General features: G+C 41.9%; 1 protein-coding gene across 2 annotated transcripts in view; it reads right to left on the bottom strand.

Annotated features, from left to right (window-relative positions):
* Positions 1 to 13,675, bottom strand: part of SNCA (synuclein alpha) — a 363,343-nt gene extending 349,668 nt beyond the window's left edge. Inside the window, exons 1-2 of one of the 2 annotated variants that reach the window (XM_007529540.3) lie at positions 13,583 to 13,675; positions 12,172 to 12,316 (exon numbers count right to left, since the gene is read on the bottom strand). In XM_007529540.3, the coding sequence (XP_007529602.2) occupies positions 12,172 to 12,292 (121 nt within the window). In that variant the 5' untranslated portion in view covers positions 12,293 to 12,316; positions 13,583 to 13,675. Of the gene's footprint in view, positions 1 to 12,171; positions 12,317 to 13,582 lie in introns of those variants that run through there. The other variant, XM_060187737.1, reaches the window with a different exon arrangement.
* Positions 13,676 to 13,930: the final 255 nt, after the last annotated feature.

Raw genomic sequence — 13,930 nt, 5'->3', positions numbered from 1 at the left:
TGGGGTAGAGATGGAGAAATTGAGAGGGAAAGGGAAGAGAGAGGAAGAGATATGTAGAAAGAGACACCTGAAGCCCTGCTTCACCACTCATGAAGCTTCACATTCTGCAGGTGGGGACCAGGGGCTTGAACCTGGGTACTTGTGCCCTGTAACACATGCACTCTGCTTGCTGCACCACTGTCCAGGCCCTGTATGAATGATTTTTAAGACAATAAATTCCTATGTAAAATAATATAGTAACACATACATGCTATTATAAATGAGTCAAGACATATACAACACCAGAAGTGAACTCTACTGTAAATGAATGGTTGATAGTGTCACTGGAGTTTCATCAGTGATATCACTTGCTCAACAGAAGCAGCCATTAATGTTTGGGGAGGGGCAAAAGTATGTGGAAAACCTCTGCAGTTTTCCCTCAACTTGGCTGTGAATCTAAAACCCCTCTAATAAGAGTCTTCAATTTTTTAGGACGTGTGTCTGATTCCTCATACACTTTGTTTATTTTGACATTTCCACAAAACCGGGAGATGTTTGCATTTATCTGAATCATATTTTGAATGGAAGTGGTGTCCAAATAAGTCAAGCAACTTTGCCAGTAAACCAGAGGTAACAGGTGGATTATCCTGGACTAGAATTTAGGTTTGTCTGACATGAAGTATGGTTTCTTTTCTATCTTTACTAATATTTCTTTCCATCCAGAATTATCACTGGGACTTCATGCCTGTAAAATTCTACCACTATCAGTAGAGTATTTTTCTTTTTAGAAGATTGTAGTCAGGGGCATGGGAGGTGGGGGTGGAAAGACAATACAGCACAGGCCCATATCTTGTGAAGTGTCTCCACACAGAAGTTCTCATGTGGTGACCAGGGGCATGAAGTCAGGTCACTGTATGTGGTAAAATGTGATATCTCCTGACCCTGGAGTCTAGGTTCTTTTCACTTTACCTAGAGTCAATAAACTATAGTTTGAGGGCCAAATCAATTCACATATGTTTTAGTCAATAAAGTTTTATCAGAACACAACCACAGTAACTATCTGCTTTCACACTGAAACATAAAGCTTAGTATTTGAGACCTAGATAGCATATTTAGAATATACCTAAAATATTTAGTATTCAATCTTGTATATAAAAATTTTCCAGCCCCAAACTATACAAATCCAACATGGATGTATTGAAAAGTACAAAAAAGTATTCACTAACCTCCAGGAAAACATTAATAGCAATATAATAATAGCAGGGTATCTCAACACACTATTTACACCATAGACGGATCATGACGACAAAAAAAAAAAGCAGCAAAGAAATTTTGGCCTTAAGTGAAGGCATAATTGTTATAGATGTAACACCTATAGAATCTCCCATCACAATAGAAATAAATATATATTCTCCTTCAGTGCACAGAGAACATTCTTATAGATTAATCTTATGTCAGGAGACAAACATACTCTAATAAGTAAATAAGTATTGATATCATAAATAGTATTTCTTCAGATAATAATGATATGAGACTAGAATGCAGTCACAAAAGATGAGTATCTCAAAAAATGCAGATTAAATGATATGCTTCTGAGTAGCATCTGAAGCAGTAAAGAAATAAAAATTTAAAAGTTTATGGAGAAAAATAAAAATGAAGGGAAGAGTTACTGGATGTAGCCAAAGCAGTATGAAGAGGGAAGTTCATAACAGTATGTGACTGAGCTAGAAAGGAAGAAACATTTTAAATAAAGAATCTAATGTTACAGCCAATGTAATTAGAAAACAATAGGAGTCCTGAACCAAGAAGAACTACAAAATCTAAATGCACCAATCACAGACAAAGAAATTGAAACCGTTATTAAGAATCTCCCCAACAACAAAAGTCCTGGACCAGATGGCTTCACAAACGAATTCTACAAAACTTTCAAGAAACAGTTAATACCCATACTTCTTAAGCTATTCCATAAGATTGAAGAAACAGGAATACTCCCTTCCACCTTCCATGAAGCCAACATCACCCTGATACCAAAAGCTGATAGGGACAGAACAAAAAAGGAAAACTACAGACCAATATCTCTGATGAACATAGATGCCAAAATATTAAACAAGATCTTGGCCAACCGGATACAGCAACATATCAAAAAGATTGTTCATCATGACTAAGTGGGATTCATCCCAGGAATTCAAGGTTGGTTCAACATCCGTAAGTCAATCAATGTCATTCACCACATCAATAAAAGCAAAGCCAAAAAACACATGATTATCTCAATAGATGCAGAGAAAGCCTTTGACAAAATCCAACACCCATTCATGCTCAAAACTCTACAAAAAATGGGAATAGATGGGAAATTCCTCAAGATAGTGGAGTCTATATATAGCAAACCTACAGCCAACATCATACTCAATGGACAGAAGCTGAAAGCATTTCCCCTCAGATCGGGGACTAGACAGGGCTGTCCACTGTCACCGTTACTCTTCAACAAAGAATTGGAAGTTCTTGCCATAGCAATCAGGCAAGAGAAAGAAATCAAAGGAATACAGATTGGAAGGGAAGAAGTCAAGCTCTCACTATTTGCAGATGATATGATAGTATACAAAGAAAGACCTAAAGAATCCAGTAGAAAATTACTGGAAGTTATTAGGCAATATAGCAAGGTGTCAGGCTACAAAATCAATGTACAAAAATCAGTGGCATTTCTTTATGCAAACACTAAATCTGAAGAAGAAGACATCCAGAAATCACACCCATTTACTGTTTCAGCAAAATCAATCAAATACCTAGGAATAAAGTTGACCAAAGAAGTGAAAGACTTGTATGCTGAAAACTATGAGTCGCTACTCAAGGAAATAGAAACTGATACCAAGAAATGGAAATATATCCTATGCTCATGGATTGGAAGAATAAATATCATCAAAATGAATATTCTCCCCAGAGCCATATACAAATTTAATGCAATACCCATCAAAGTTCCACCAAGCTTCTTTAAGAGAATAGAACAAACACTACAATCATTTATCTGGAACATGAAAACACCTAGAATTACCAAAACCATCTTGAGGAAAAGAAACAGAAATGGAGGCCTCACACTCCCAGACTTTAAACTATATTATAAAGCCATCATCATCAAAACAACATGGTACTGGAACAAAAATAGGCACACAGACCAGTGGAACAGAATTGAAAGCCCAGAAATAAATCCCCACACATATGGGCATCTAATCTTTGATAAGAGGGCCCAAAGGATTAAATGGAAAAAGGAGGCCCTCTTCAATAATTGGTGCTGGGAAAACTGGGTTGAAACATGCAGAAGAATGAAATTGAACCACTTTATCTCACCAGAAACAAAAATCAACTCCAAATGGATCAAAGACCTAGATGTCAGACCAGAAACAATCAAATACTTAGAGGAAAACATTGGTAAAACACTTTCCCACATACACCTCAAGGACATCTTTGATGAAATAAACCCAATTGCAAGGAAGACTAAAGCAGAAACAAACCAATGGGACTACATCAAATTGAAAAGCTTCTGCACATCCAAAGAAACTATTAAACAAACAGAGAGACCCCTCACAGAATGGGAGAAGATCTTCACATGCCAGACATCAGACAAGAAACTAATCACCAAAATATATAAAGAGCTCAGCAAACTTAGCACCAAAAAAGCAAATGACCCCATCCAAAAATGGGCAGAGGATATGAACAAAACATTCACCTCAGAGGAGATCCAAAAGGCTAACATATGAAAAACTGCTCTATGTCACTGATTGTCAGAGAAATGCAAATTAAGACAACACTAAGATACCACCTCACTCCTGTAAGAATGGCATACATCAAAAAGGACAGCAGCAACAAATGCTGGAAAGGATGTGGGGACAGAGGAACCCTTACATTGCTGGTGGGAATGTAAATTGGTCCAGCCTCTGTGGAGAGCAGTCTGGAAAACTCTCAGAAGGCTAGACATGGACCTTCCATATGATCCAGTAATTCCTCTCCTGGGGTTATACCCCAAGGACTCCATAACAGCCAACCGAAAAGAGGTGTGTACTCCTATGTTCATAGCAGCACAATTCATAATAGCTAAAACCTGGAAGCAACCCAGGTGCCCAACAACAGATGAGTGGCTGAGAAAGCTGTGGTATATATACACAATGGAATACTATGCAGCTATCAAGAACAATGAACCCACCTTCTCTGACCCATCTTGGACAGAGCTAGAAGGAATTATGTTAAGTGAACTAAGTCAGAAAGATAAAGATGAGTATGGCATGATCCCACTCATCAACAGAAGTTGACTAAGAAGATCTGAAAGGGAAACTAAAAGCAGGACCTGATCAAATTGTAAGTAGGGCACCAAAGTAAAAACCCAGTGGTGAGGGGTAGACATGCAGCTTCCTGGGCCAGTGGGGGGTGGGAGTGGGTGGGAGGGATGGGTCACAGTCTTTTGGTGGTGGGAATGGTGTTTATGTACACTCCTAGCAAAATGTAGACATATAAATCAGTAGTTAATTAATATGAGAGGGGGAAAATCAGTTGTATGTCTCAAAGTTTCTCAAAAAACAAACTGAATCTTTTTAATATATAGGCTGTGTATTTGATATGTGGACTCTCTCAAAAGCCAGGACCAAGTAGATTAGAAGCATCCAATAGCACAGCTATATACAAGATACTGGATACTGTACAGCAAACCATAACAAAAGGACTTTTTAAAGGTATCCCAATTAACAAGTAATGTGATGATAACATTAACTATCGATTGTCTTTTTGAACCCTAAGACAGCAGGAACCTCACATCTCCACTATAGAGCCCCTACTTCCCCCAGTCCTGGAACCCTTGGATAGGGCCCACTTTCCCGTATGCCTCTCCCAATCCATACCAAATAATACTGCATCCGCCAATCACAACCTAACCAACGCAATGATTGCCACCTCAACATGCTTCACATCAGACTGTGTCCAGAGACTGTGTCCAGAGACACGTGTGGAATGACAACCCTTCAGTTTCATTACTCGGGTGAGACCTTTCCTTTTATAGTACACTCTAATTTCATCTCAGGTGGTTCACTTTGTAACAAAGTCCCATAACCTAGATATACACCAGTTTCTGTGAGAGAGAGCTTATGTTCACACGTATCCATAAACTACTGCAAAATATATACCTGAAAGCAGAAGTACAGTAGAGTTTGCAGTGAGTACCTCCCTAACACTTCCTCTCCACTATTCCAAGCTTGGGATCCATGATTGCTCAACAAATTGTTTGGCTTTGTATGTTAACTCTCTTTTCAATCACCAGGTTCCAGATGCCACCAGGATGCTGGCCAGGCTTCCCTGGACTGAAGACCCCACCAATGTGTCCTGGAGCTCAGCTTCCCCAGAGACACACCTTACTAGGGAAAGAGAGAGGCAGACTGGGAGTATGGATCGACCAGTCAACGCCCATGTTCAGCGGGGAAGCAATGACAGAAGCCAGACCTTCTACCTTCTGCAACCCTCAATGACCCTGGGTCCATGCTCCCAGAGGACTAGAGAATGGGAAAGCTATCATGGGAGGGGGTGGGTTATGGAGATTGGGTGGTGGGAATTGTGTGGAGTTGTACCCCTCCTACCTTATGCTTTTGTTCATTAATCTTTTCTTAAATAAAAAATTTTAAAAAAAAGAAAACAATAGGAGTCAACACAAGGAGGAACATAATATAATCAAAGCAGAAATTAATGAAATAAAACATAAAAGATGATCCAAAAGATCAATGAAATAAAGAAGTGGTTCTTTGAAAGGTTAAATAAAGAGATAAGCCAGAATCCAGGCTCACCAAGAAAAACAGTAAGAAAACTATGACAGAGACTTCCAGAGGCATGGCTATGGATTAACAGCAGTCACACATAGCTCTCCTCATCAAATAAAAAAAAAGGGGGGTTGGTGGTGGTACACCTGCTTAAGTGCACATACTACCATGCATAAGGACCTAGGTTCAAGCTCCTGGTCCCCAATGGCAGAGGGGAAGCTTCACAAGTGATGAGGCAGTGCTACAGGTCTCTCTCTGACTCTCTTTTCCTCTCTACCTCCCCCGCCTCAATTTCTCTCTATTCTATCAAGTAAAATAGTCTTTGAAAAAAGTTATTTAGGGGGGGTCAGGTGGTAGCACAGTGGGTTAAGCACACATGGCGCCAAGCGCAAAGACCAGCATAAGGATCCCAGTTTGAGCCCCTGGGGGTCGCTTCACAAGCAGTGAAGCAGGTCTTCAGGTGTCTATCCTTCTCTCCCCCTCTCTATCTTCCCCTCCTCTCTCCATTTCCTCTGTTCTATCCAACAACAATGACATCAATAACAACAATAATAATCACAACAATGATAAAACAAGGGCAACAAAAAAGCGAAAAAAATTAAAATATAAAATAAGTTTTGTAAAAAATACTTAACCTATTTAGAAAGAAAACAAAAAACAAAGAAAATCACCTGAAAACTCAACAAAATACAACCAGGATTTCTTCAGAAACTCACTAAGCCACAGGTGAATATAGATACATGTAGTTAGTGGATAGAAAAGAGGTGAAGGAGAGATTCTCAGGACTCAAACAGCCATTGTCAGTGGTGTGATGACTGTCACCAAACTGGGAGTTACCAGCAGAATCCATTGCCTGTAGCAGGAAAAGTAGATCTGGATACTTAACCTCTGAACTGCCCACAAGGACATACTACTGTTTAAGGGGGAAAAAACCTAGCTAAAATAAAGCCCTCTGATTAGCTCAGGATCCCACAGCCAACTTCTTGTGGTATGGAAAGGAGTTAGCAGTTTGGGGGTAGGGGGGTTGAGGGAGGGGATTGAATTTAAAAATGACTGTAAAAAAATCCCCTATAAAGGGGTCTTAATCTGTGAAACCATTAAGATATTCAACTGCCCACAAGGAACACTAGGATTTATGGCAAAAACCTGACTGAGAACTAATACTGTGTTCTAGCACCTGGCTAGGGAGATAAATACTGCTTTTTCTTTGAAGACTAAGGAGAAAGGAATTCTCCAATGTTGCTACCTACCTCCTAGAGGCTAGAACAACAACAGAGAGACCTTGCATTCACATCTAAGACACTAAACCAGCCTGGTGACACAGGATAAAATCTTCCCTTCTCAACCAAAATATATTAACAGGGAAATCCAACATCTTAGCCACAGTGCCTCCCACAGGCACAACGAAAGTCACACTAAGCGCAGAAACTAAGAAGTACACAGATAGCTATGACAGAAAAGGAGCAACTAAGAGACCCAAAAGTCAGCAGGAGGAAGGAAATAGTCAAAATCAGAGGAGAAATTAAAGAAATAGAGTCCAGAATGATGATTCAAAAGATTAATGAAACCAAAAGCTGGTTCTTTGAAAGGATAAACCATGGACTTGACTCACCAAAGAGAGACAGAGAGAAAGCTATGATAAAAAACAATCAGGAATAAGAGAGATGAAATTATAACTGAAGATGGGGAGATACAAAGACTCATACATGGATATTATGAACATTTCCATGGAAATAAATTGGGCAATTTAGAAGCTAGAAGTGATGGGTCTAGAATCGTACCAACTGTTAAGCCTAACCCAAAATGAAGGACATAGTTCAAACAATCCAATTACTAGCATAGAATTGAATCAGTAATTAAAAATCTTCCCAAGAATGAAGGCCCAGGCCCAGATGGCTCTACTGACAAATTCTGTAAGACTTTCAAAGAAGAGCTAACACCTCTTCTCCTCAAGCTATTCCAGAAAATTGAAGAAGGGTAAACACTACCAAATGCATTCTATGAGATGAACATCACTTTGATCTTCAAAGCCGGAAAGGACTGTACCAGAAAAGAAAACTATATACCTATATCCCTGGTGAACACTGATGCAAACATCCTGAACAAGATCTTGGCAAATCAAATCCAACAATATATAAAGAGAATAATTCACCAAGATCAAGTGGGATTTATCCCTTGGAAGCAAGAATATTTCAACAATCGCAAATCAATCAGTGTAACTCCTCATATCAACCAAAATCACACAGTCATAAAACTGATGCCAAAAAGACACTTGACAAGATCCAAGACCCATTTATGATAAAGACCACCCCACCCCCAGAAACTCAGAATAGAAGAATAGAAGGACAAGCCCTCAACACAATAAAGACCATTTACATTTATAGCAAACCTACAGCTAACATTCTCAATGAAGAAAAAAAGTGAAAGTTTTCCCCTTAAAAATCAGGACCCAGACAACTATGCCCACTATCTCCACTGCTATTCAACATAGTTCTCGGGGTCCTCACCACTACAAACAGAGAAGAAAGAGATGTCAAAGGCACACAGACTAGAAGAGAAGAAATCAATTGCTATTTGCTGATGGTAAGGATATTATACCCAGAGAACCCCAAAGACTCCACCAAAAAGCTACTGGAAATAATTAATAAATTCAGTAGAGTAGCAGGATGCAAAGTCAATAGAGGGGCCAGGTGGTGGCACACCTGGTTAAGCGTACACATTACAGTGTGCAAGGAACCAGGTTCAAGCCCCTGGTCCCAACCTGCTGAGGCAAAGCTTCACGAGTGGTGAAGCAGGGCTGCAGGTGTCTCTCTGTCTCTCTCCCTTTCTATCTCCCCCTTCCCTCTCGATTTCTGGTTGTCTCTATCAAATAAATAAAGATAATAAAATAAATCTAAAAATATAAAATAAAAAAGGTCAACATACATAAATCTGTGGCATTTCTGTATACAAATAGGGAGTCAGAGGAAAAAGAAATAAAAAACTGAATGCCATTTATAATAGAACCTCCCTAAAATAAAATACCTTGGGTTAATCTCACAAAAGAGGTATAGGACCTTTACAATGAGAACTATAGGACACTGTTAGAAGAAACAGAGAAGGAGACACAGAAGTGGAAGAATGTTCCTTGTTCCTGGGTCAGAAAAATGAACATTGCTAAAATCGCCATTCTACCAAAGGCACTCTACAATTTCAATGCAATCTCTACCAAGATCCCAATGGCATTTTTCAAGCAAATCGAAACTATTAGTTCAGTAAATGGCATCATGTGAAATCAATATACATAAATCTGTAGCATTTCTAAACACAAATGATGAGTCAGAAGAAAGAGAACTGAAGGAACCAATCCCATTTACAACTAAACCTAAAAAGATAAAATATCTTGGAGTAACTCTAGCAAAGGAGGGGGAAGACCTTTACAATGAAAATTATAAACAATTGTTAAATGAAACAGAGACAAAAAAGAAATGGCAGAGTGCCCTGTGTTCAGGGATCAGAAGAATAAACAGTATATATATGGCCATTCTATCCAAAGCAAACTATAGTTTCCATGCGATCTTTATTCAAATCACAAAGACATTCTTCTTGTATATTAAACAAATAACCCTAAAAACAGGATGGAAATACAAAATCCAGGAATAGCAAAAGCAATTATGAGATAAAGGAAAAATGGAGAAGGGCCAGGTGGTGGCACACCTCATTAAGCACATATGTTATAATGTGCAAGGACTCAGTTTCAAGCCCTTAATACTCACCTGCAAAGCGAAAGCTTCACAAGTAGTAAAGCAGGGCTGCAGGTGTCTGTCTCTATTTTCCCCCTTCCCTCTCAGTTTCTCTCTGTCTCTATCCAATAATAAATAATTAAAAAGAGAATTTCTAAAAAAAGAAATATTAACTTTATGGAGGTATAATGTTCCCCAACTTTTAGTTATACTACAAAGAAACAGTAATTAAAACAGTATGATATTGTGACAAAAAAAACATATTCATGACTAGAACAGAGATCCTAGAAATAAACCCACATACTCAAGGTCATATAATATATTACAAAGGAATTAAAACCATTCAATGAGGAAAAGAAAGTCTCTTCAATAAAGGGTGCTGGGAAAACTGAACTACCACATAGAATTTAGACCACCACTAAATACCTACCATTCACCAAGAAGAACCTAAAATGGATTCAAGAGTTGAATGTTAGAACTGAAGCAATGATAGATTAGGAGATTCAACCCCATGGGCAAGAGAAAATACAGAAAAGTACTGGTAAATGTGCTGAGATCAGGGGAGTCGGGCGGTAGCTCAATGGGTTAAGTGCTGGTGGCACAAAGCACAGGGACCTGCATAAGGATCCTGGTACTCCTGGCTCCCCACCTGCATGGGAGTTGCTTCAACAAGTGGTGAAGCAGGTCTGCAGGTGTCTATCTTTCTCCCCCCCCCCCCCCGTCTTCCCCTCCTGTCTCCGTTTCTCTCTGTACTATCCAACAACAATAATAACTACAACAATAAAAAAGTTAACCTTTAAAAAAATGTGCTTAGATCAGATTATGAAGCCCCTAGATATCTAAAGAAATTGGCACCAGGGGCAAGGGAGACAGCATAAGGGTATTCCAAATGACTCATTTGCCTGAGGCTCTAAGCTCCCAGATTCAATCCCCAGCACCACCATAAGCCAGAGCTGAGCAGCACTCTGGGGAAAATAATAATAATAACAATAATAATAGTACTGGGGAGACAGCACAGTGGTTTTGCAAAAGACTTTCTTGCCTGAGGTTCTAAAGTCCCAGATCCAAACATTAGCATCACCATCAGCCACAGCTCTGGTGTTTCTCTGTGTGTTTTCTCTCTGTATTTCTCTCATAAAAGTAAAAATAAATAAAATATGTATCTAAAAAATAAGCTTCCACAAGGACAGATGGCAGCCTAGGAATTGGGAGAAGATATCTGCATGTCATACAAGTGACTGGGAATTGATAATAAAAATATATTCTAAAAAGTCATACAGTTCAGCAATATAACAGAAAGCAGCCCAAATTAAAAAGTGGGGAAGTATACGGATAGATTGTTTTCTAAAGAAGTGATACACATGGTTCACAGACATATAAAAATGCAAGTTAAAACCATGCTGCTAGCCAATGAGGTAACATAGTGACTCACATAGCAGATTTTCATGACTGAGGATGAAAAGCCCCAGTGTCATTACCTGAAACCACCATAAACCAGAACTGAGCTTGCTCTGGTTCAAATAACAGTAATAACATAATGGTAGTTAAAACACATCATGGTTCCACTTTACACAAGGGAAAACAGTACACATCAACAAAGCAGGAAATGACAATTGTTGGGGAAGACATGGGGTAGAAGGAACACTGGGACATTGCTGGTGGGAATGCAAACTGCTACAGCTCCTATAGGAATCAGGATGGAGAATTTCTGAATAAATGAAAGTGAAAATACCTTCTGATCCAACAAAATTTCATGTCTGAGCCTAAAGACATGAAAGCACCACTTTGAATGGATGTATTCACCTGTGTTCATAGTTTCTCTACTCACTGCAGCCAAAATTTAGATGCAATCAAAGTACCCAATAGCAAATGGCTGAATAAAGATGTTATGGGATATATATATATTTATAAAATGGAATTCTACTTGTCAGTCAAAAAAAAAGATAGGATTACTTCCTCAGTACCAAACAGACGGAGGGGTCTATACTCAGTGAAATTAAGAGGTGAAAGATAATTTCAGAGTAGCTTCACTCATCAGTGGAGTGCAGAAAACTAAAGCAAACTTGCAAAATAAATAAATAAAAACAAGTACTCAAACTCTCTCATAGACTTGGCAACAGCTATGGTTGAAGGGAGGAGGGCACAGAACCAAGGCAGTGGGTACAGTGACTCACACACATTTCCAAATGTGCAACTGTACCCCTGAAATCTCTTAATTTTGTATACCACTATTTTATTTGCTTTTCTTACTAATTATTTTGTCAACCCCCACCAAAATATTCTTTAAAAATATGCAGAGGGTAGATAATAATAGTTATGCATATATATATATGCATATATATATATTATACCCCACCTGCTGGGGGGAAGGGAAGGGGAGGCTTCCTGAGTGGTGAAGCAGGGCTGCAGGTGTCTCTCCCTTCCCTCTCCCTCAATTTCTCTCTGTCCTATCAAATAAAAATAAATCATAAACACATAGTATGGAAAACAAAAGAGGAGCAGTCCTCTCAGTGCAGATCAGACATGCCCATCTAACTGACCCAGTCACCTGTGAATCAGCCCTTCCTGTCAACAAGCCATGAAGCAGACATGAACCAGGGAGCTAAAAGAGTGTGGAGAGCATCAGTCACCCCAGCCCAGTGACCATGAATGCTGCCCCCAAGATGGCATGGGTGCCCACCTACCTACATACAGCACACCCTCTCTGGTCTTCCCAGCCGCTTCTGCCACACCCTGCTTGGTCTTCTCGGCAGCTGCCACGACCCCATCCTTGGCCTTGGAAAGTCCCTTCATGAACGCATCCATGGCTCACAGTGCCTTCACACCAAGCTGAGGGGCACAAGACAGACTGGCAGTGAGAACCAGAGAACTGCAAGGGGATTGAAAAGCCCTGTAAAACTGTCAGGACCCTCCCTCCCTGTCCTCCTAAGAATGAGGTTTTAGAAAACCTTCATTTCAACAGCTGAGCAGACAGCTTTGAAACCTTACTTTGCAGGGTTGGCATAGATGTTAACCATCCATCTTGGCAAGATGCCTAGGAGCCTAAACAGGGATCAGGATCAGGGAGATCTTCTGAGCTGCTCCTACAATGCCCTCCAAGTGCAGTGACTTGCAAAGTCCACCACATTTTGGGGGACAAGTGCGAGAAGTCCCTCTGAGGAAGGAGAGAGGGTCACGGGAAAGAAATAGAGCTAAGGGCCCTAAAGCACCCCATAGGAGAACTAGCAGGTTGGAGAGAGGGAGGGAGAGAGAGCTGGGAAGAAGAGAAAAGTGGGAGGGAGGGAGAGAGAGAGATTGAGGGGGTAAGAGAGAGGATGGAAATAGAGGACTATTCACTCTGGGTGTGGCTGGACCACTAGCCAGGAGCAAATCCACCCTCACCTCTCCCTGGCCAGAATCACCCGCCACTGCCCCTGCCAACCCCTTACCATCCGAGAACTCCTCAGCTGGTGCCAGCCCCCCCACCCCCCACACACACACCCAGAAGACCTGCACCTGTTAACCAGCCCAGGCCACATGCCGCTTGGTCCTCAGGGAGGGAGACCAGGACCAAAGGTGAAGGGGATGAGAGTTGGCAGCTGGGTCTGTGTTCACCTGCCCACTTGGTGCCTATCCCTGGAGAAGGAGGCCCTGTGCCCAGGTGTGAAGGGGCTAAGGGCTGGGAGCTGCAGTCTAGGGTTGCCTGCTCACGCTGCCGGAGGGGGAGCAGCCCAGGCTCACCTACGTGGCTCCGGAGACCCGGAGGACGCCCAGCCAAAGGGAGGGGCCAGCACCCAGAGACTGGGGGGGGGGCACAGGCGGGGGTCTCCAGCAGCCCCGACCTCCTCCTGGGCCCAAGAGTTCGCTGCCACCTGTGGGCTCCGGAGCCACAGGTACCTGCGTGGCTCTGCTTTCCAGATCTCTACACTTCAGTGTTCTTGACAACCTCCCCTCCCCAGCTCTGCTGGAGACCACAAACCGGCAGGTGGAGCAGAACCCCGTGCACCTGGTCCCCAGGGGAGGGGGAGTGACAGAGACAGACAGAGACAGAGGCAGAGAGTCCAGGGGGTGCAGGGGGCGCGAAGGGTTCCCCGTGGCTCTCGGACCAGCACGCACCTGTGCCTGCGTCGCCTCGCTTCGTCGCCAGCCCCGCTCCCGGTCCCCTGCTGGTGCTGCTCCTCCCTCCTCCTCTCCCCCCCTCCCTGCTCCCGCCCTCCTCCTCTCCCCCCTCCCTACTCTCGCCCTCCTCCTTCTGCCTTCGCCCGCTCCTCCCTCCCTCCTCCTGCGTCTCATCTCCCTCTTTTCCTCCTCCCGCAGCCCCCTCCCCCTGTCCTCTTCCTCCCACCAATTACTCAGGCGAGCTCAGGGCACGCAGACTGGGCCCCGCCCCCACCCCCAGGAGCCCTCAGGAGCGAGCAGGCTGAACCCCAAATTCGGAAGGGGGAATGTTCTAGCCGCCACAAG

Source organism: Erinaceus europaeus, chromosome 3, assembly GCF_950295315.1.
Source record: "Erinaceus europaeus chromosome 3, mEriEur2.1, whole genome shotgun sequence".
In the NCBI taxonomy this organism is placed as follows: Eukaryota; Metazoa; Chordata; class Mammalia; order Eulipotyphla; family Erinaceidae; genus Erinaceus; species Erinaceus europaeus.
Note: the sequence above shows the minus strand (reverse complement) of the source record. Positions and strands in the feature narration are given on the sequence as shown.